General features: G+C 36.3%; 1 protein-coding gene across 1 annotated transcript in view; it reads left to right on the top strand.

Annotated features, from left to right (window-relative positions):
* Stag1 (STAG1 cohesin complex component) overlaps positions 1–22,134 on the top strand; it is a 288,399-nt gene that overhangs the window by 166,909 nt on the left and 99,356 nt on the right. Inside the window, exons 10-11 of the mRNA XM_060385437.1 lie at positions 9,198–9,321; positions 19,878–19,976. Coding sequence (XP_060241420.1) covers positions 9,198–9,321; positions 19,878–19,976 — 223 coding nt within the window. The remainder of the gene's footprint in view (positions 1–9,197; positions 9,322–19,877; positions 19,977–22,134) is intronic.

Here is a 22,134-nt window from a genome sequence, read left to right as displayed (position 1 = left end):
CTGAGTTCATGTCAGAGACAGTCCCTGTTCCCTTTACTAGCAAACACACTTGGACACTGAGCTGCCATGCGCTACATCTGTGCAGGGATTCTAGGTTATATCCATGAATGGTCCTTGGTTGGAGTATCAGTCTCAGAAAAGAGCCCTGTGCCCAAACCTTTTTGTTTCTGTTGTTCTCCTTGTGGAATTCCTATCCCCTTCAGGTCTTTCATCTCCTCCTTCTTTCCTAAGATTCCCTGAACTCTGCCCAAAGTTTGGCTATGAGTCTCAGCATCTGCTTCAATACCCTGCAGGTTTGAGTCTTTCAGAGCCTCTGTTTATAGGAAGTTGGCTAGCACCACATTTTGTCAGTTTCTTTTATCTAGGAAATCAGTGTTTCACCTTTGTTTTTGAATAATGGTTTTGCTTCATACAGAATTCTTGGTTCACATTTTCAGTTTTTTCTTCCAACACGTTCAAAAGTCATTACTACGTACTAGAATTGTTTAAGGTTAAAAAGTTCAATATTTGTCTTAGTCTTCCATTGTATATGAGTCATTTTACTTCATAGTTTTTATTGAAGACTTCAGCAGTTTCTCAATTATGTATTTATGGGCTTATCCAACTTAGGTTTAGTGAAATTTTATTTAGATTGTTTTATATAAAATTGTAGATGCTTCAGGCTTCCCTAGTTTTTATTTTTAAATATATATAAGTTATATATATATATATATATATATATATATATATATATATATAATTCCCACACTTTTAAGACCAGATCTCATGTAAGTGTGAGATCAAACTCACAGTGTGGCTTCAAACTCAGTGTTTCTAGTTAAGGTTGGCCTCATCTTCTGCCTCCACCTTCCAAATAGTGATATTATATGCTTATGTCATCATGCCTCGCTAATACTGATTTTTTTTTATGAGCTATAGTGCAAGCCCTTAAAAAATGGGTCCCATTTCTGCCTCTTCATTTGAATGACCTTTTGCCTATAGTACTGACTTGATGTTATTCCATTGTGCTTTATGTAATGACTACTGATTTACTTCCCAAGAGTACTCTGTCCCATCTTACACTTTAATAATCTTCAGTAATTCTAATAACTATTCTAACTTGAGCCATTGAATCAATGATCTGAGATTCATAGTGATTAGAATGCCTTCTCTTAAGAAGTATCTATTAAGATATGTTTCCCAGTTTTTTGATTGTATGTTTTACTATTTAATAAGTTCAAGAAATACATATTATGTATAGTTTTATAAGTAATTATATACTATATTGACTATGTTTCCCATTTTTAACTGTTTCTTTATTCTGATGTTAAGCTTTTAGAGTATCTGAAATACTCTGAATGTTAACCCCTTTACAACTATTCTCTTCCCTTCTGTAGGCTTTCTCATTAAGTTGTTCCCTCTGCTGTGAAAAAATATTTTATCTTGGGTGAAATCCAAATTGTCTGTTTTTTGTTGTTGTTACCTATGCTTTTTGATGTCATGGATACATGAGACCTGTCTCAAAACTCTTGTGCTTGTGCTGTCATTCACATATAGACATGAAAGGAGACATACATTGTAACATAACAGAGAGTGTAAAAGTAAGCTGAGAATCTACAGCTAAGTGATCTTTCAAAAGAAGAAATATTGAAACATATTTTCAATAAATAATATTGGAACTATTAGAGGAAATGTAGAAAAATGTAAGAAAGTGGATTTTTTATTGCTCAACTATGGAAGAAACCATCAACTCTAAATAAATTAAAGACTTGTAAGACCTGAAACAGGGCTGGTGAGGTGGATCTGCAGGTAAAGCACTTGCTGTACATGCCTGGCAACCAATCCCTGGAATCCACAACTACACACAGTTGTGTCTGATCTTTTGTGTGCATGGTACTCACATGCCCACATACACAGTACATGGTTGGGAAAAACACGGAGTCATACTTTTGTATACTGGGATGTCTTTATCTGAATGTCTTTCATTGGTATTTTTATAGATACTACTGTAAAAAAACATTTACCCCTTTCTTCAGTTTTATCCTCAGCTATGTTATTGGGTTTTATGGTATTGTAAGTGATGTTGCTATCTTGAGCTCAGTTTCAGACCACTTACTCTTACTGTATTAGAATGGTACTTCTTTTTTTATATGTTGCTTTTATATCCTGTAGCATTGCCAAGTTCATTTATTCCCACAGTTTTCTGGCAGAATCTTTGAGGTTTTCTATGTCTAATATTGTGTCATCTGTGAACAGTGAGAAATTATTTTCTGATTGGATGTTTTTTATTTGTTCTGTCTGGAAGCTTTGACTAGAACTTCAGTACCATAATAAATAATTGGTGACATTTGGGATTGCTTCCTTGTTTTGTCATAGTTTTTTTTTTTTTTTCACTTTCTTTATTTTGATTCACTGTTGATTAAATACTGTGATCATCTTTTTTCATTCAATACTTTAAATGTGTTTTGACTTTTTTGAAACAATAAAATGTCTATATTTAATAAAACTCAAGATTGTTGGTGATAGAGAACCTACTTTGCATATATGAGCCTTAAATTCCATCTTCAGCCCTTTATATAGTAAACAAAGACAAAAACTTGATATTTAAAGTTTGTATTTTGGGCTGTGTACTGATTGTTACAGTTGAGTATTATTTTCTTACAGGCCATCCCAACTGATGGTCCTTCTGTTGTATGTTTTATAGATCTTGTTATTTACAGACCTTCTGTACATGTGAACATTTATTTAGCATACAGCTTCCAATCATATCTGCAACTTCTACATCACAGCTGATGGTGTTCATGGGCATATTTAGCCCTGGAAGTCACATGATAGGCTTTCAGATGTTTGAAGAAATTGTTTTATATCAAAATGTCATGGACTTCCATGTTTTAAAGATTAGTCTTTTGTTTTTTATGGCTGAGATAGAAGACAGAAATTTTTTTTGCATTTTTTAACTTTTATTAATTACACTTTATTCACTTTGTATTCCCCCATAAACCCCTTTTTCCTCCCCTCCTAGTCCTACCTACCCTTCCCCTTCTTCATACATGCCCCTCCCCAAGTCCACTGATATGGGAAGTCCTCCTCTCCTTCCTTCTGATCTTAGTCTATCAAATCTCACCAGGAGTGCCTGCATTGGAAGACAGAATTTTTTTACTTACATTTATCGTTACTAATTTTGTCTTTTGATGTGGAAATGTAGATGAACATTTTTGGATTTTTGAGTACATTCAAAGATTAGATCCACTGTCTCTGGTTTGATTGGTACCAACTAAGAAAGTTGTTGTCGTTTTCTTACAACATTTGTAGTTAATTTATCTTTTTATTTTGGCTGCCTTTTAACTTTTCTATTTTTCTTTGTTCTTTATCAGTAGGTTTGTTTTCTATTCTATTACGTTGTGTTATTTTCTTTATTTTGATTTTTTTTCTTTCTCTAGACCACATTCTAAAGTAGTGGTCTTTAGTATATTGTATTTAACTAAAACTTCTTGAACATACGAACTTTCTCAAAATAATTTTCTAGTTTGTTTTGTATTGTGTACAATTTCTTTGTGTTTGTATTTTTTCTCTGGGTAATTTTCTTCAGTTCATGCTTTATTTTTATTTATATTTAACTCTTGCCAGTTATTGTGGGTTTTTCCGTTTTGTATGCTAGATACTTTCATATTCTTTCATATAAAATATTCTCTGTATGGAAATCAGTTATGTTTAATTTTTAACATTTGCTAAAAACAACAATAATATTTAGTCTGTGGCTAATTTCTCCCAGTGCTCAAATAATACTGTATATAACTTGCTGGGTCAGCAAAGACCAAAATGTTACTAACTCTGGGTTTATTCTAAGATTGTTCTCTGGTCCATGTGTTCTTTATCTAAGAGTGGTTTTCACATACCTTTTTGTGCGTGACTAAAGAGTTGGTGAGATTCTGTTGCAGATGTACACGTCCCACTCTCCGTTCAGCAATCCAGTCTGATAGCCTAGTCACCTTGGCCTGCCTCAGTTCTCAGCATTTTTTCTTGCCTGTAGTGTATATTTTGGAATTATTTGGTTCTAGCTCACAGTGTTTGCCACCTAGAAGTATAAATGTGGACTATTCTCAAAGCTTCTTCAGTTCCCTAGAGATTATTGATTATTTGGACAGAAAGCCATCACCTTTTTTTTTTTTTTTTTTTTTTGCATATTTTGTGCTTTTTTTCCATTTCTTGGGGAGTTTGCTAGTTTTTTCCTCCCAAAGTGCAAAAAGGAAAATAGATACTGTCTCTTTTGACCCCATCATGTATGCCTTTTGTTTGTGAGTTTGTAAGTTTTATAATTTTTAATTTTTTTATTTTATTTTTTTATTTTATTTTATTTTTTGGCAGAACCTTGCTTAGAAGCCTCATCTGCCTTGGAACTCAATCCAGAATACCATTGATTTTCCTGCTTCAGCCTAACTACTATAATTGAAGAAGTACACCACCATATGTATGCCTGTTAGTGAACTTTTCAGACAGAATCAAATTAGATTTTTCTAGAAGTTGTCACTTTTTAAATTCATTTTTATTGCAATTTATTTACTTTGTATACCAGCTGTATTCTTCCCTCCCTCATCTCCTCCCAGTCCCACCGTCTCTGTCTCCTCTCCCCCTATACTCCTCTGCTATACTCACGTATTAGACATAGAATATAGGGTAAACATACTAAAATTTGTATATCTAAATCAGCTAAGCAAGAAGAAGGACCCTGGGTAAGATGATCAATCCTCATTCAGAAGGGCAAAAAGGATAAACATCGGAAGAGGGAGAAAACAGGGAACACGACAGGAGCCTACCTCAGAGGGCCTCTGAAAGACTCTACCCAGCAGGGAATTGAAGCAGATGCTGAGACTCATAGACAAACTTTGGGCAGAGTGCAGATAATCTTATGAAAGAAGGGAAAACAAAGACCTGGAGGGGCAGGAGCTCCACAAGGAGACCAACAGAGCCAAAATATCTGAGCCCAGGGTCCCTGCAGAGTCCAATACTCCAATCAGGGACCATGCATGGAGAAGACCTAGAACCCATGCTCAGATGTAGCCCATAGGCAGCTCAGTCTCCAAGTATGTTTCTTAGTAAGGTGAACAGGGGATGTCTGACAAGTCGTCACATACATATATACATTCATTTATTCATTCATTTGCTAATGCATACTGCCATAAAATGAGCTATAGCACATTTCAATTTTATGAATCTATTGCTTTTGTTTGGTGGGGGGGAAGGGAGCCTGGAAAGTTATCCCAGGTTAAGAAAACATTCTGCTACGTAGCTGTGTCTATAATCCTAAAAATATGAAAATATGAAATAATGAGTTGAACATAGTTATCCAACATTTTCAGTTTTCAAGTATATACAGTGCTTCTTCTCAGAAGTCTCCTATAACTCCTCTCAGCAGTTTACACAGTTTTCTGTGATGTCCTTTAATAGCATTTCTACTTAAAATTTCATTTTAAAGTCCTACTGTGTGTTACCTTCTATGGTCTAAAATTCTCATTCAAGGTGTAATAAAAGACGTGTGTTCGTGTGTGTGTGTGTGTGTGTGTGTGTGTGTGTGTGTGTTTTAAAGCAGGTTCATTAGATGTTTATTTCACCTGATTTCGTTTTAACGTTCCCCCAACACACACACACACACACACACACACACACACACAATTTCTCTGTACTTGCTCTATTTTAGGAGAAAATTGTTAGAGCAAAATTTTACATAGAATTGTTTGATATAGGAATTTATTTTATTCTACATTTCATATAGTAGATGTTTTTTACCTACAGAATTATTCACTTCAGAGCTCTTGATGATACGTCCACATTAGTTGAGTTTCGCCTAAATTTTGTATCGCAATCATTTAAATTTGGTTTAATTTCTTTTATTTTTATTTTATTTGTTATATTAATTGCAGTTCATTCACTTTGTATTCCAGCTGTAGCCCCCTTCCTTCTTCCCTCCCAATCCCTCTCTGCCTCCGTCATCTCCTTCCATTCCCCTCTCCAAGTCCACTGATAGGGGAGGTACTCCTTCCCTTCCATCTGGCCCTAGCTTATCAGGTCTCATCAGGACTGGCTGCAATGTCCTCCACTATGGCCTGGCAAGGCTGCTCCCCCCTTGTGGGGAGGGGAGGTCAAACTGCCAGCCTCTGAATTAATGTCAGAGATAGTCCCTGTTCCCTTTACTAGGGAACCCACTTGGATATTGAGCTGCTATGGGCTACATCTGATTTAATTTCTGGAAAAGCTGCTATTAGAATATTGAAAGAATTTTTTTTTAAAAAACATCAACTAGAGTTCATTTTTATTTTATTGTATGCAGGAAATAATCAAGTAGAAAGGCTATTAAAGGACATCACAGAAACTATATAAATTTATGTGGTTACTAGATTGTCTGTACATAACAATACTAACTATACATTTCACAAAATTAGAAGGCATTATTTTAAGTCAGTTTTGGCACTGTATGCCTATAATTGCAGAATTCGTGGGGAAGAGGGAACAATACTCTGAGTTTGAACCATTCTGTGATACCTAAAAGAACCTTTTTCAAAATCTAAAGCCCTCTACCCTTAACCAACACAAGAGAAGCAAAATAAGAGAAGAATAGGAGAGAATAGAACAGGCAAGGAGAGGGGCTATAGAGGAATTATTTTGAAACATTTTGCCATAAAGACATGGCAAATATTTGAGGTCTATACATGGTCTGGTTTAAATGTTATCCAATACATGTACCTACTGAAACAGCACACATTACCTCATTAATATTTACAATTTATATTCAAAATAAATTTTAAAATTATGAGACATTGTTCAAACTGCAGTCCCCTTGCTGAAGTTCACAATCTTTTTCTTAGATAGCATAACTCAACATAAACTGGTAGCAGAAGGCCTCAATTGTACATTCCATGGAACTCCCTTGGGGAACCCTGTGTTCTAGCAATATGGCAAGTGGTTTCCCCAATGATCATTATCCACAAGATAACAAAATTCTCATACTGTCACTTTTGACTTAGGTTCCGGAATCAAAACTTTTCTTTTTAGCCATGTTATATTTATCACAGGTGAGTTATTTAGGGTATCCATACTTAAAAAAAGGTAAACAAAGGTCCACAGAGAGACCATTAGCAAAGTTGTGCACACACACTTTGAAGATACCACAAAAGCACTGCTGGATGGCTTAGCAGATATGAGAGTTTGGTGCACAAACCTGAAGACCTGATTTTGATACCCAGAACTCACTTTACAGACCTACTTCACTTACACTTACTTACACTTGAGAGACTGAATCAGAAAGATTGTCATGAATTTGAAACCCATGGAATACAATGAGACTTTGCCAAAAAGAAGGACAGAGAAATAATTTATGGTGATACACACCTCTAATCGTAGCACTCCATGGTGGCAGGAAAATTGCAAAAAAATAAATAAGAAGTACCTAATGCAAAGGTACCACTGAGTTTCGCTTCTAATTTAATTTTAAGGAGAAATATACTTTGTTAAAGAATTAAAGTTACTTAAACATAGTTAGTAAATGAGAAACCTTAAATTTTAGTTGAACTCCAAAAGATGTAATAGTAACATTATTTTCTCATATATATATATATAGACACTTTTTTTTTGAGACAATGTCTTTCTGTAGACCTGAATGCCCTGAAACTCACTATGTAGATCAGACTGGCTTCAAACTTACAGAGATCTGTCTGCCTCTGCCTACTGAGTGCTGAGATTAAAGTCTTATAGCACTAGGTTCTACCTGTGTATATTTTTTTAAGTTAGGGCTAACAACCTAGTAGGTAAAATTATTCTATTCTATTTTATTTTATTTTTTTAGAAATTGCCTTAGAGTAGGAAAATCATCCTAGGACAACCATATTGAAGCCTGTTGTGAGGGTAATGAGTAGAATTCTAAAATTTATTGCTTTTCTACAACTGTTTCTCAATGTAACTAAAGTGGATGATTTTGCATTGTTCAGCCTAAAACATAAATTAACTAATGATGAAAGACATATGATTTGAATGAAGTGGTGAGATTAATTTTATAGAAGTTCAAGCCAAAAAATAAAAGTACAAGCTAAAGTACACATTTCCTTACTACTCAATAAAGTCTCAAAGCCTTTGCTTTTGTTTTTATTATTATGTGTGTAGGATATGTTTTCCCTAATCTTTGTGCACCAGGCAAATACAGTGCCCACAAAGCCCAGAAGGAGGTATACTGAGTTTTGGGGATGTAAAATGCGATTTTTTTTTTAAATAATTTCTGGGTTACTTATAAGATATGGTTGTGAAACTCTCTGTAGGTGTTAAAAGTCAAACCTAGGTGTTGAAGCAAAGCAGATGGTGCCATTTTTCTATCCCTTATTAAGCAGTTCCAAATAATTGTCTCCTAGATGATTTTGCCTTGTTAAATATGTAAAGTAGTTTGTGGTGGTCATAAAAAGTAATTTTATTCAGTTCATTAAGATTGTGCAAGCCTATAATGGTTAATGGTTGTTTAGAGAAATGGTTTTGAATTCTACTCCATATTAGCACATTGTGTTTTTTTTTTTTTTCTCAGATGATTTTCCATTAGTTGTGATGTTGTCAGAAAGCTTTAATTGCTATTCCTGCCCCAATGAAGATAGTATGTCAGTGCCAAATATGATGGGGGTTTATGACAAGAAATTTATGTTGGAGACTTTTTTGCAGTACAGGTATAGACCATATTCAGAATATTTATATTGGACTGGTGATGTCCCTTACTGGAGGCATTTGAGGCCAAGGCTGCCAATGTGAGTTTAGTCCTAACTCTTGCAAGTTGTCCACTGGTCTCCACATTCATGCCATGGCGTATGTACAGTCCCTCCAAAAGCAAATTAAATAAATGAAATTTTTAACATTTTAAGGAAATGTTTATATTGGGCAGGGAATGTATCCCAATTAATGCAGACTTTTCCTAGCCCTCACAAAGTCTTAGGTTCAGTCTCCAGCACTGAGTAAAACCACACGTGATCACAGTCCTAGTTCGTAATCCTTGCACTTGGGAGATGAAGGCATGAGGATCAGAGAGGTTCAGTATCATCCTCATCTCCATAGTGATTTTAAGTCCAGCCTTCACAACATGAGACCCTGTTTCAACAAAGGAAAGAATACAATTTACGTTTATTGAGAATTAGTTGGAATACATTCCAGGTCTCTGTATAATTCAGAGGTTTCTCTTCCTCTGCTCCATCCAGTGATGCAATTGCTGAAATTCGAGCTATCTGTATTGAAGAAATTGGAGTATGGATGAAAATGTATAGTGATGCCTTCCTAAATGACAGTTACCTGAAATACGTAGGATGGACTCTTCATGACAGGGTAAGTTGGTATCTTCTAGCTTTGGTGGAAGTGGTATTTGTCTTTATAAACTGGAATGCCAGCCATCAAAATTGTAGTAGCTTCATTATTTTTTAAAGAGATGCAATAATATGAAATCTCAGATAATACAAATAAATTGATTACCATTATAAAATTTAAGTCTGGTTTATGAATCTTCCTTGGATGCAATGCTAGCTTGAATTACTACTGAGGGCCTGACAAATCTGTACTTATAAGATAATAATATACATTATCACCAAGAAAGTAACAGTCTCCTAATCAAGGATCAGAGGTGATTACTTGTATATAAAAATTAAGTAAGCTTTCTTGTTTGGAATTCTATTGGGTTATATTACCATATGACTTAAATTTTTATTTTTTAATATTAGTTGCAGTTTATTAACTTTGTATCCCACTCCCTCATTCCCTCCCAATCCTACCCTCCCTCCCTTATCTTCTTCCTACTCCTTTCCAAGTCCACTGATAGGGGAGGACCTTTTCCCCTTTCATCTGACCCTAGCTTATCAGGTACCTTCAGGCCTGGCTGCAAAGTCCTCCTCTGTGGCCTAGCAGGGCTGCTCCTCCCTCTGGTAGGGGGGAGGGGTTTAAAGAGCCAGCCATTGAGTTCCTGTCAGAAATAGTCCCTTTTCCCCTTACTAGAGAACCCACTTGGACACTGAACTACATGGGCTACATCCAAGCAGAGATTCTAGATTATATCCCTACATAGTCCTTGGTTGGAGATACAGTCTCACAAAAGACCCCTGTGCCCAGATATATTTGGTCCTTGTGGAGCTCCTGTCCTCTCCAGGTCATACTAACTCCTCCTTCTTTCATATGATTCCCTGTACTCTGCCGAAGGTTTGCTTTAATACACTGCTAGGTAGAGACTCTCAGAGGCCCTCAGTGGTAGGTTCCTGTCGATAAATGGGACCTCATGAAACTGAAAAGCTTCTGTAAAGCAAAGGACACTCTTGTCAGACAAAATGACAGCCTACTGGGAAAGGATCTCCACCAACCCTATATCTGACATCCAGAATGTATAAAGAACTAAAGAAGTTAAAAAGCAATAAATCCAGCACTCCAATTAAAAAATGGGGTAGCGAACTAAACAGAGAATTCTCTGTAGAGGAATATAGAATGTCAGGGAAACACTTAAAGAGATGCTCAGCGTCCTTAGCCGTCAGAGAGATTCAAATCAAAACAACCCTGAGATTTCACCTTACACCCATAAGAATGGCTAAGATCAAAAACTCAAGTGACAACACATGCTGGAGAGGTTGTGGAGAAAGGGGAACCCTCCTCCACTGCTGGTGGGAATGTAAACTTGTACAACCACTCTGGAGATCAATCTGGTGCTTCTCAGACAATTAGGAATAGTGCTTCCTCAAGATCCAGCTGTACCATTCCTAGGCATATATCCAAAAGATGCTCAAGTACACAACAAGGACATTTGCTCAACCACGTTTGTAGCAGCTTTATTTGTAATAGCTAAAAGCTGGAAACAACCCAGATGAGGAATGGATACAGAAATCATGGTACTTTTATACAATGGACTACTACTCAGCAATTAAAAACAAGGCAATCATGAAATTTGCAGGCAAATGGTGGGATCTAGAAAAAAATCATTCCGAGTGAGGTATCCCAGAAGGAGAAAGACACACACAGTATATACGCACTTATAGGTGGATACTAGACCTATAAGATAGAATAAACATACTGAAATCTGTACACGTAAAGAAGATAAACAAGAAAGAGGACCCTGGGTAAGATGATCAACCCCCACTTAGAAAGACAAATGGGATGGACATTGGTTGTAGGAGAAAACCATATGTCTTTTTAAGTCAGAGTTAAAGCAAATTTGTTAGAGACCTTGAGTTAACTATGCCTGTTTTAGATTGATCCATCTCTAGCTTTTTAGAAAAAAGACTTAGTTTTAAAAGAAATCCTATTAAGAAATGCAAAATAACAAAAAAATAGGGTTGATAAGTTACTGATTTTTTTGTCTAAATAGTGAGATTTTGTAACTTTAATTACTAAGTATTCATAAATATAAGTTTATAAGTTTTTCTCAAGTTGCTATATCTTTTGAATTGTTTAAGATACAGCCATCGGGCTGTTTTTTAAATATGATTACTTTTGTAGGTGTAAAGAGAAATTTGGTAATAATTGAAGACTTGTTTTCTGTTTTGTGACTTTTGATGTTTACTATAAAGATACTGAGTAAATAATGCTGAGATGTCTCAGCAATTAACGATGCTGTTGCACCGGCCTGGCAGCTGTAGTCACGTAGAGGTAGAAGGAGAGCCAATTCATGTAAGGTTGTACTCTGGCATCCACACATGTTCACACACATACAGACATTCAAAATATGTAGCAATTATTGAGAATACTATAAGTTCTGTGGGCAATTTTTGCTGTTAAAGTCTTGAGTATATACAGATATACCATCACTGCTTGATTGCTTAACATGTAGCCAGCACTGATGAGACCTGATAGGCTAGAGTTAGATAAAGGGGAGGAGGTCCTCCCCTTTCAGGTGCCTAGGGGAGGACCATAGGGGAGGAGGGAGATGAGAGGGAGAGTGGGTGGGACTGGGAGGAGACAAAGTGATTAAATTTGATAAAGCACATGTACAAAAAAAAAGATTTTTAATCTGTGACTAAGAAATGTTCTTCCCCTTACTTCCACCTCAGTTCCACATTTGAAGGATGTTATAATTTCCTCTCCTCCCCAAATATAAATCTTTGGAAAACATCTTTTGCTTTGTTTCAGATTTTTTTACATGTACTTTCTTCATGTGAATTTAGATCTTTTTATTTAAGCTCATTTAAATAAACATTTTCTTACACTTTGAAAGAATGTAGGATTACAGTATACCCACATGAATGTATTCACATACTCTAAATAGGTCATTTATCCATCTTTTTAATGAGTTTAAATACTCATTAAATACGTTAATACTTTTGTTCTCTCTCACTTCTTTCTCAGTTTTTCCCTCCAATCCCCAAGAATATTTTCTACATTTATGAAACGCTTAACAATTTTAACTGATCTTTAGAAATGACCATCAATTCTGGGAAGATATTAAGTTAATGTTGGTTGCTGTATAACAGTCATTAATTTTTAACTGACTGTTTTAGGTAATTTTTATTTTATGTATACAGGTGTTTTGCCTGTGTCTATATATGGGCATCATGTGCAAGCCTGGTGCCCGAGAATACACTGTTAGCTCTTCCATGACTGGCATTACTGATGTTTGTGAGCCACCATGTGAGTGCTAGAAAATGAAGCTAGATTTTCTGCAAGAGCAACAAGTGTTCTTATTTTCCAATCCATCTATCAAGTCCTAACAACTATCAATTTTAAAGATCTATTCATTTGTAATAATGTGGCACTGGTGATATGAGTATGTTTAAGTGCTCAGGTACCTGTGGAATCCTGAAGAGGGCATCAGATCACCTAGAACTGGGGTTAAACCCTGTTGTGATTCAGACAGTGTGGGTGCTAGGAACCCAACTCAGGTCACTTTAAAAGCAGTATGCACTCCAAGAAGCAAGATGGGTGAAAACCAACAAAACCAATATGTACACACAAGTTAAAAGAACTTTTGGGAATGCATTTTTCCTTTCACAGTGGGATCAACCTCAGATCATCAGGCTTGTACAGGAAATGCGTTTTCCTGCTGAGTCATCTTGTTGTGTTGCATTCTGAAAAGCTTTGTTTTCTCTTTTGGTTTCTCAAGACAGGGTTGCTCTTTACAACAATCCTTGGTTGCTTAGAAATAGTTCTGTACCAGGCTGCCCTCGAACTCACAGAGATCCACCTGCCTCCAGTGCTAGGATTAAAGGGGTGTGAAACCAAGCCATCTAAAAACTTTTTTTCCAAAAAGAATTCTTCAGAAATGTTAAAGAATCTATTATAAATATTTATAATATTGTACTATACTTTTTTCTTATTATCATATATAATCATTAAAAATATTTACAGATCGCCTAATATAAATTAGATACTGCATTAAGTAGAATTCAGATTTCAGTGAGGCGTGGTTGTGTGATATATTAAAAGTTCTTATGGACTTGCTTCACAGAATAGTAGTGCCTAAAAAAATTAGTACCAAGATGGGAATTTGCAGTCTAAAAGGTTATTTTACAGATTTCTAAGTTACATTCATAGATAGCTCCTAATTTAATTAGTAGGATGTTCCTGTAGACATGTGATAGATAAAGAACTAAGATAGTGGAGGAGAGTTAGATAATTAAGAGTTGTCACTGAGAATTATCAGTGCATGAGGTAAAAAAAATTCTTTTCATGTTCTTGCTGTACTTAAATTTTTTAGCCTGTGAACCTTGAAAAAGGAATCTTGTGGGAATGTTTGTTTGTTTGTTTGTTTGTTCTAGGTCTTAAGGCTGTGTTTGGAAAGAAGTTGATCATGTCACCTTACATCTAAAGTTGTGACTTTACATCTGGAAAACTGTTCTTGTTTTTCTTGCTTTTTTTTTTCTCACCAATCACTGGTCCCTTTTCATTGTGTGTTTTTAGTACTTTTGTTGGATTTCCACCTGTCTTGCTGCTTAGAGTAATTATTCTATAAGCAACTTGCATTGATTCTCCACTGCCTTCCCTTTATCATTGCTACCTCTTACAGTTATTGTACACTGTCTCTTGTCTGTTTTGTGTTGCTCTGACAGAATAACTGAAACTGGATGTTTATGGTCAGGCCACCTCCTCTGGTCATTTCTTAGTGAGGACAGTCTGACCGCATCCAGCATCTCTCACTCTGCAATTGGGTTTGGCTTTCGTTATCATCAGTTCTTTATCTACAACAGATGAACATCTCTGTAAATTTTGTCAGAAAGCTGCACTTGGCCTGAACTGGCCATTTAATGGCATGGGCCTGTCATTTTCTGCTTTTAATATTTAGTGTCACTTAGTGTCTTAGGGTTATTAATTGCTGTTATGAAACACTGTGACCAAAAGCAAAGTGGGAAGGAAAAGGTTATTTTATTTACTCTTCCTTATTGCAGTTTATCATCAAAGGTAGTCAGGGCAGGAACCTAGTAGCAGGAGCTGATACAGAGGCCATTAAGAGGTGCTGCTTACTGGCTTGCTCCCTATGCTTTGCTCAGCCTGCTTTCTTACAGAACCACAGACCAACAGCTCATGGTGACACCACCCATAATGGTCTAGGCCCTCCTACTTCAATCACTAACTAAGAAAATGCCCTACAGGCTTGCCTACACCCCAATCTTATGGAGGCATTTTCTCAGTTGAGATTCTCTCCTTTAGGATGACTTCCACTTGTGTCAAATTGACACAGAAACTAGCCAGTACACTTAGCAGTTCTTATATTTGTTACTGACCTCACTCCTTCAAATATTTGAATGTTTTACAGCTAGCATACATTGCCTTTTAAACACAGGTAAATATTAGCAAATACAATGTATATTAGCAAATACACTGCTATTCTGTATCAGTAACTGTCACCTATTGCCATCCTCAAGTAATCTAGTCCAGAGTATGATCTTAAAAGACTTCTTTGGATATTAACACTCTGAGAGATATAGTGTTGGAGAAGATCCTTTCCTAGTGTGTAGGCTGCCGTTTTATTCTGATGACAGTGTCCTTTGCTTTACAGAAGCTTTTCAGTTTCTTGAGGTCCCATTTATTGATTTTAGAGCCTGTGCTGTAGTGTTCTGTTCAGGAAGCTGTCTCCTGTGCCAGTGAGTTCAAGGCTCTTCTCCACTTTTTCTTCTAACAGATTTATTGTGTCTGGTTTTATGTTGAGGTCTTTGATGCACTTGGATTTTAGCTTTGTGCAGGGTGATAAATGTGGATCTATTTGCATTTTTCTACATGTAGACATCCAGTTAGACCAGCACCATTTCTTGAAGATGATGTCTTTTTTCCATTGTATGGTTTTGGCTTCTTTATCCAAAATCAAGTATCTGTAGGTATGTGGGTTTATTTCTGGATCTTCTATTTGATTCCATTGATCCACCAGTCTATTTCTGTGCCAGTACTGTGCATTTTTATTACTATTGCTCTGTAGTACAGCTTGAGATCAGGGATGGAGAAACCTCCTGATGATCTTTCATTGTACAGGATTGTTTTAGCAATTCTGGGTTTTTTGTTTTCCCATATGAAGTTGAGAATTGTTCTTTCAAGGTCTGTAAAGAATTGTGTTGGTATTTTGGTGGGAATTACATGGAATCTGTAGATTGCTTTTTGCAGGATGACCATTTTCACTGTTAATCCTACCGATCCATGAGCATGGGAGATCTTTCCATCTTCTGATATCTTCTTCAGTTTCTTTCTTCAGAGACTTGAAGTTTTTTTCAAACAGGTCTTTCACTTGCTTGGTTAGGAAAAAAAAAACAAGGTACTTTATGTTATTTGTGCTATTTTGAAAGGTGTAGTTTTCCTAATTTCTTTCTCAGCCCTTTTTTCTTTCATATACAGGAGGACTACTGATTTTTTTGTTGTTATTGTTAATTTTGTATCCAGCCACGCTGCTGAAGGTGTTTATCAGCTGAAGGAGTTCTCTGGTTGAATTTTTGGGGTCACTCGTGTATGCTATCATATGATCTGCAAATACTGATACTTTGACTTCCTCCTTTCAGATTTGTATCCCCTTGATCTCCTTTAGTTGTTGTATTGCTCTAATGAGGACTTCAAGTACTATGTTGAAGAGATACAGAGAGAATGGGCAGCCTTGCCTTGTCCCTGATTTCAGTTGGATTGATTTAAGTTTCTCTCTGTTTGAGTTTGATGTTGGCTATAGGTTTGCTGTATATTGCTTTTACTATGTTTAAGTATGTGCCTTGTATCCCTGATCTCTCCAAGACTTTAAACATGAATGGTTGGTAGATTTTGTCAAATGCTTTTTCGGGCATCTAAGGAGATGATCATGCTGTTTTTCTCCTTCAGTTTGTTAATGTGGTGGATTACATTGATGGATTTCTGTATATTCAACCACCCCTGCATGTCTGGAATGAAGCCTACTTGGTCATGGTGGATGATATCTTTTATGTATTCTTGGACTTGGTTTGCGAGTATTTTATAGAGTATTTTTACCTTAATGTTCATAAGAGAGATAGCTCTGAAGTTCTCTTTTTTTTGTTGGGTCTTTGTGTGGTTTAGGTACAAGGTGACTGTAGTATCAATAGAATGAGTTTGGTAATGTTCCTTCTGTTTCTATTTTGTGGAATAGTTTGAAAAGAATTGGAGTTATCTCTTCTTTGGAGGTCTGATAGAGTTACGTGCTGAAACCATTTGGCCATGGGCTTTTTTTGGAAGGGAGACTTTTGATAACTCCTTCTATTTCCTTGGGATATAGGACTATTTGATCTACCACAGAGGGCCTCTGAAGGACTCTACCCAGCAGGGTATCAAAGTAGATGCTGAGACTCATAGCCTCGCTTTGAGCAGAGTGCAGGGAATCTTATAAAAGAAAGGGGAGATAAAAAGACCTGGAGGGGACAGGAGCTCCACAAGGAGAGCAACAAAACCAAAAAATCTGGTCACAGGGTCTTTTCTGAGACTGATACTCCAACGAAGGACCATGCATGGAGATAACCTAGAACCCCTGCTCAGATGTAGCCCATGGCAGCTTACCATCCAAGTCGGTTCCCTAGCAAGGGAAACAGGGGCTGTCTTTGATATGAACTCAGTGGCTGACTCTTTGATCACCTCCCCCTGAATTGGGTGCAGCCTTACCAGGCCACAGAGGAAGACTATGAAAGACAGTCCTGATGAGACCTGATAGGCTAGGGTCAGATGGAAGGGGAGTAGGACTGCCCGTATCAGTGAACTGAGGGAGATGCATGGGAGGAAAAGAGGGAGGGAATACAGGATTGGGAGGGGTTGAGGGAGAGAGCTACAGCTGGGATACTAAGTGAATAAATTGTAATAAACAAAAACACTTCTTTGGCATCTTCTCTGTTTGGTCATGTTCCTAATAAGCCAATCCTGATTCTGAGTTATATGTCACTTAACGGAGTCATGTTCTCAGACATGCATAATTTGACCATTTCATCAATGTATGAATATGTACAGTGTATTATGTAGGGCCTAAATAGTCACTTTATGATTAATCACTTGGCCTCCTGTTTTACTGGAAGATTTTAGGTGTATGTTCTAAAATAATAGATACACTATAGTAGATACAAAAGGAAGTAATATAGTCATTTTTGAATATTTTATATTATACTAAATTCCATGTAGACAGTAATTTGTCACACTTTCATGACCACAGACACATCAATGACATATTGTACTGATATTTTAATGTCTAAAATGCCCCTAGTCAATAAGAATGTTTTTGCTCCATAATAATCTTATACATGTTATATAGGTATTCCTTCCTTGACCAAAACATCATTTTACAGCATCTGATGTTATTGGGACTTGTAGTCAGCTATAGCCAGTAATAAAGTGAGGAACGTATAATAAATAAAGGAAAAAAAAACCAAACATGCCATTTCAGCATTGTTTTATTTTGTTGTTTTTCCCTTGTTGAGGGAACTTCTTGCCTTAGCATGTGATTTCACAAGGAACTTTAGGAAATAAATTGCACCTTATATATTATTACTCAGAAGAAATAAGATTAGACTGTTTAAAGATTTATTTTATTTACATGTATGTCTGTGTTTGTATGAATATTTGTCATGTGTGTGCATGTCTGCAGAGGCTAGCAGAGAGCATTGGAACCCCCATAGCTGAAGTTACAGGCAGTTCTGAGAAGCCTGACCTGGATGCTGGGAATTAAACTCAGGTCTTCTGGAAGAGCAGCAGATGTTATTAACTTCTGAGCCTTGTCTCCAGTCCTGAGTTAAACTGCTTTATCCTCAAGTCTTTGGGATTTATTCTGGTTGGTTCTTGTCTATGGACAGTTCCCCCAAAGAGGGTACAAATAAGACCTTAGACACAGCCATCATAGAGAGAGGCTAAAGAACTGACCAAGTAAATGAGTTTTGGGTAGTACATCGGTATCCTCTGCCATGGATGCTTTAGATTCCTCCTTAGCCCTTAGAAAGAAAACATCATTTTGTTCAGTTCTAGAAATTACTTGAAAAAGGTAAAGTAATTATACCGATCTCTTTACAGATTAATTCAGTGACATTTTATTCATTCATCCCTTTAATGACTATGGAAGATAGTGGCGTTACAAAAACCTACAATGTAAAAGATCACACCATTTTACAGAATATTTTGTTTAAACGTTATCATTTTACAGAATATTTTGTTTAAACTTTATCATTATACTCCTGGATTTAATCCTTAAGAACAATATAATAAATGCCAGAATGTCTTGTATATGTGCCATTTAATGTACAGATTACAAGATATTGAGTTAAAAACTAAAACTAAATTTTGGTTTATTCTAGAATAGCTTGACCTTGTCAAAATACATTACTTTTAAATCATGGAAACCTCAATCGTTTTTGAATTCTTTGATAGTGTCACATTTCTAGATGATATTGGCTGAGCTTTGCTCTCCAGCATCCTCTATTCAAATTTAATTGATTCTGTTAAGGATAGTCTGCTGGGATGGAGATTTAGCTCAATAGTAGATTGCAGTATTCTGCTAATGAATAGATAGTATTTCTAAGATTCTTCTCTTTCTGTAAGAGTTTGTCTCTTTTTTAAGTAGTTGGCTACTCCTGTCTTCCTAAATGTTCTCCTTTCTCTTAGTAATGTAGAAAAGCATTTAATGAATGTTGGTTGGATAAATAAATGATGATTCTATAACAGAAAATTGGTTTATGGGATCATTCTATAATTATAAGCAGAACAAATAAACATACCATTTTCTAACTATAACCATAGAATATAAATTTAATGTGCCATAAAGGCATATATGTATGGACAGTTTTTCATGATCAGACATAGTTTCTAAATATTTGATAAAAGTTTAAGTTTTTTTAAAGTAACTAAGACAAAGTTGTCCATTGGGTATATGTGTGTGTGTGTGTGTGTGTGTGTGTGTAGTGGTCCTAGATCCAGTCCATGCATAGTCCTTGATTGGTGCTTCAGACTCCGCAGGTCCCCCTTGGCCCAGGTTAATTGGCTCTGTTGGTCTCCTAGTAAGAGGAAAAGGAGCTGTTTCTGACATGGACTCTTGAATGCTTTTTGATCACTTTTCCCTGGTGAAGCTGTCTTGCCAGGCCACCATGAAAGAGGGTGTGCTCAGTCCTAATGCAACTTGAAGTGCTAGTGTGGGTTACTGGAAGATAGGGAGGGGCTTTCCTGAGGTATAGGCAAGAAGGGAGGGAGGGTAGGACCAGGAGAGGAAGATGGGGACTACATTGAGGTATAAAGTGAATAACAAAACAAAGTTAAAGTAAAAAGAAAGTAAGAATTTTATTGCATTTTTAATTAAATCCTGTGTTGACTCATACTATTCAGTTTGTCTTTCTCATGTTACATTAAATTTAAGTATGAAATAAATTGGTTAGCATGAGATTTATTTTATTCTTCATAGAGACTTAATTTTTTTAACTTTTAAAACATGGAAATGACTGCTTCTTCTGTTTTTCTTTGTATTTCTGAAGCAAGGGGAAGTCAGACTGAAGTGTTTGAAAGCTCTACAAAGCCTGTATACCAATAGAGAATTATTCCCCAAATTGGAGCTATTTACTAATCGATTCAAGGTATGTGTCAGAATGATGAAATTTTTTTTTCACTGTGCAAATGCTAGTTATACCTACATTAACAAATGGTATTACCATCATGTGTTCGGTTTTAATTTTTTATTAATGTTTTATTAACTTGCAAAGTATTTATTGTCATTTTACCATGTTTCATCATGCCTTGTTTTTATTGTACCTTCTCTCCCAGCTTTCTCCCCTGTTTTTCTGCGTATCCCCCGACACATCACACCCTTTTACCCTCAGGGGATGTTGTTTTAAAAAATAAAAATTCCAACCATTCTGTTTTACCATTTAAGACTCAGAAGCAAGATTCTGGGATGAAAACCTGCTAGTTCAAAGAAACAGAGAAAGCACCCAGCTGACCTTTCTTCTCAGCTCAGGTCCATATAAAAAAGTCTACAGAGCTCACTAGCTCAGTAGGAAAAGGCAAAAAAAAAACAAAAACAAAAAAACCAAGACCAGAGGCTTGCTAGCTAAAAGCCTAAAAAGCCAAAGAGCTAAAGCCTAAGTAAGCCTAAGCCAGAGAGCTAACGTCGAAAGGCTCTTTCTTCTCCATGCTATCTTAAACACCCTCAACTCAAAGTCCCTCCTACTCTGTAATCTCTGTCAGCTGGTTTCTCACTTCGCCTCTTGACCTAGAGTTAACTTTATTAAATCCTGTGAACAGAAAGTTCTTGGATTAAAGGTGTGTGATAGAGCTCAACCATACCCAACAAGAAACAGTGTTTTACAGTTTACAATTTTAGGATTTACAATGGGATCAAAAATCCTGCAACAGGGGACCTCTTTTAACTTTAATCACATATGTTTTATATCGTTTAGACCTTCTCAAAACCTGTTTCCCTTCTCGTGGTCCTTTTTCCAGTGTCTTGACTTTTTACCCACTAGCACTTTCATATACATATGTAATTATTAAAATATGTAGCTTACATATGAAAAGAAGAACATGTGGTATTTCTCTTTTTGGATCTGTTACCTTTTTAAATAATTTTCAGGTCTATCCATTTTCTTGCAATTTTTTTTATTTCACTTTTTTTAACTGAATAAAACTATATTCCGTATATAAACTACACTTTCATATTCTTATTAGCTGATAGACATCCAAACTATTTTCTTGCCATTGTAAATAGAGTAGCAAGAAATATGGTTATGTAAGTTATCTGAGTGGTAAAATACAGCCTGAGATAAGTACATGAGAATAGATTAGCAAGATTCATGTTAGTTACATTTATAACTTTTTGAGACTTCCATACTGACTTATATAATGCCTACAACAGAATATATTTGTAGAACTGCGGAGAAGGTTCTCTATCTCCGCATTCTTATCCACACTCATTCTTTTTCTTGGTGATTGTGACTGGGATGAGGCTATATGTCAAAATGAGTTTCAAATTTCCCTGATCGCTATGCAGTTTTAACTTTTACAGTTTTTTATATGATATAGCTACTAACTCCCTGTCTAAAGTATAGCTGTAAAGTATTTTCTTCCATTCTGTACACTGTTTTCCTTTTCTGTGGAGCTTTTTAATTTCAGATACTCATATTTGTCAATTTTTTAGGCTGTGCTACTCAGAAAACTTTTGCCTATGCCTCTATTCTGAAATATTCCCCCTCAATAATGTTAGTGTTTCCTGTTTTAAAATCTCTAATCCTTATCCCTGCACATCTTGTAGGCAGGGTAAATTTTGGGTCGAAGTTTTTGTGCGTGGATTAGTGTTCCCCTCCTTCTGCTAGGAGACTAGTCCACTTAGAGGGTGTCGTTTTTTATGGCCTCTGCTACTAGGAGTCTCTGCTTGAGTCCCCCTCACAACCTCCCACAAGCCTACCCTGACTTAGGTCTCCAGCTTGTCACAGATGTATCCTCACCCTCTGTTTCTCTATTCTCTATAGGCCTTCTGTCCTCTCACCATCGCTCACCCCAGTCTGATTTCCACTCTCTTAATTCTCTGTGTCACCTCTCCTACCTTGTTCTCTGTCTTCAGCCACTACCTTTGTCTGTCCTATCTCCCATTCCAAGTGAGATTTAAGCATCCTCCCTTAGATCCTCCTTGTAACTTATCTTCTTTGGGTCTGTGCCTTGTAGTATGCTTATCCTGCACTATATTGCTAAAATCCACTTATAAATGAGTACATATAGAGCAAAGATTGAGGGAATGCC

Source organism: Meriones unguiculatus, chromosome 6 (genome assembly GCF_030254825.1).
Source record: "Meriones unguiculatus strain TT.TT164.6M chromosome 6, Bangor_MerUng_6.1, whole genome shotgun sequence".
Taxonomy (NCBI): domain Eukaryota; kingdom Metazoa; phylum Chordata; class Mammalia; order Rodentia; family Muridae; genus Meriones; species Meriones unguiculatus.
The sequence above is the reverse complement of the archived record's forward strand: the minus strand, read 5'-3'. Positions and strand labels throughout refer to the sequence as shown.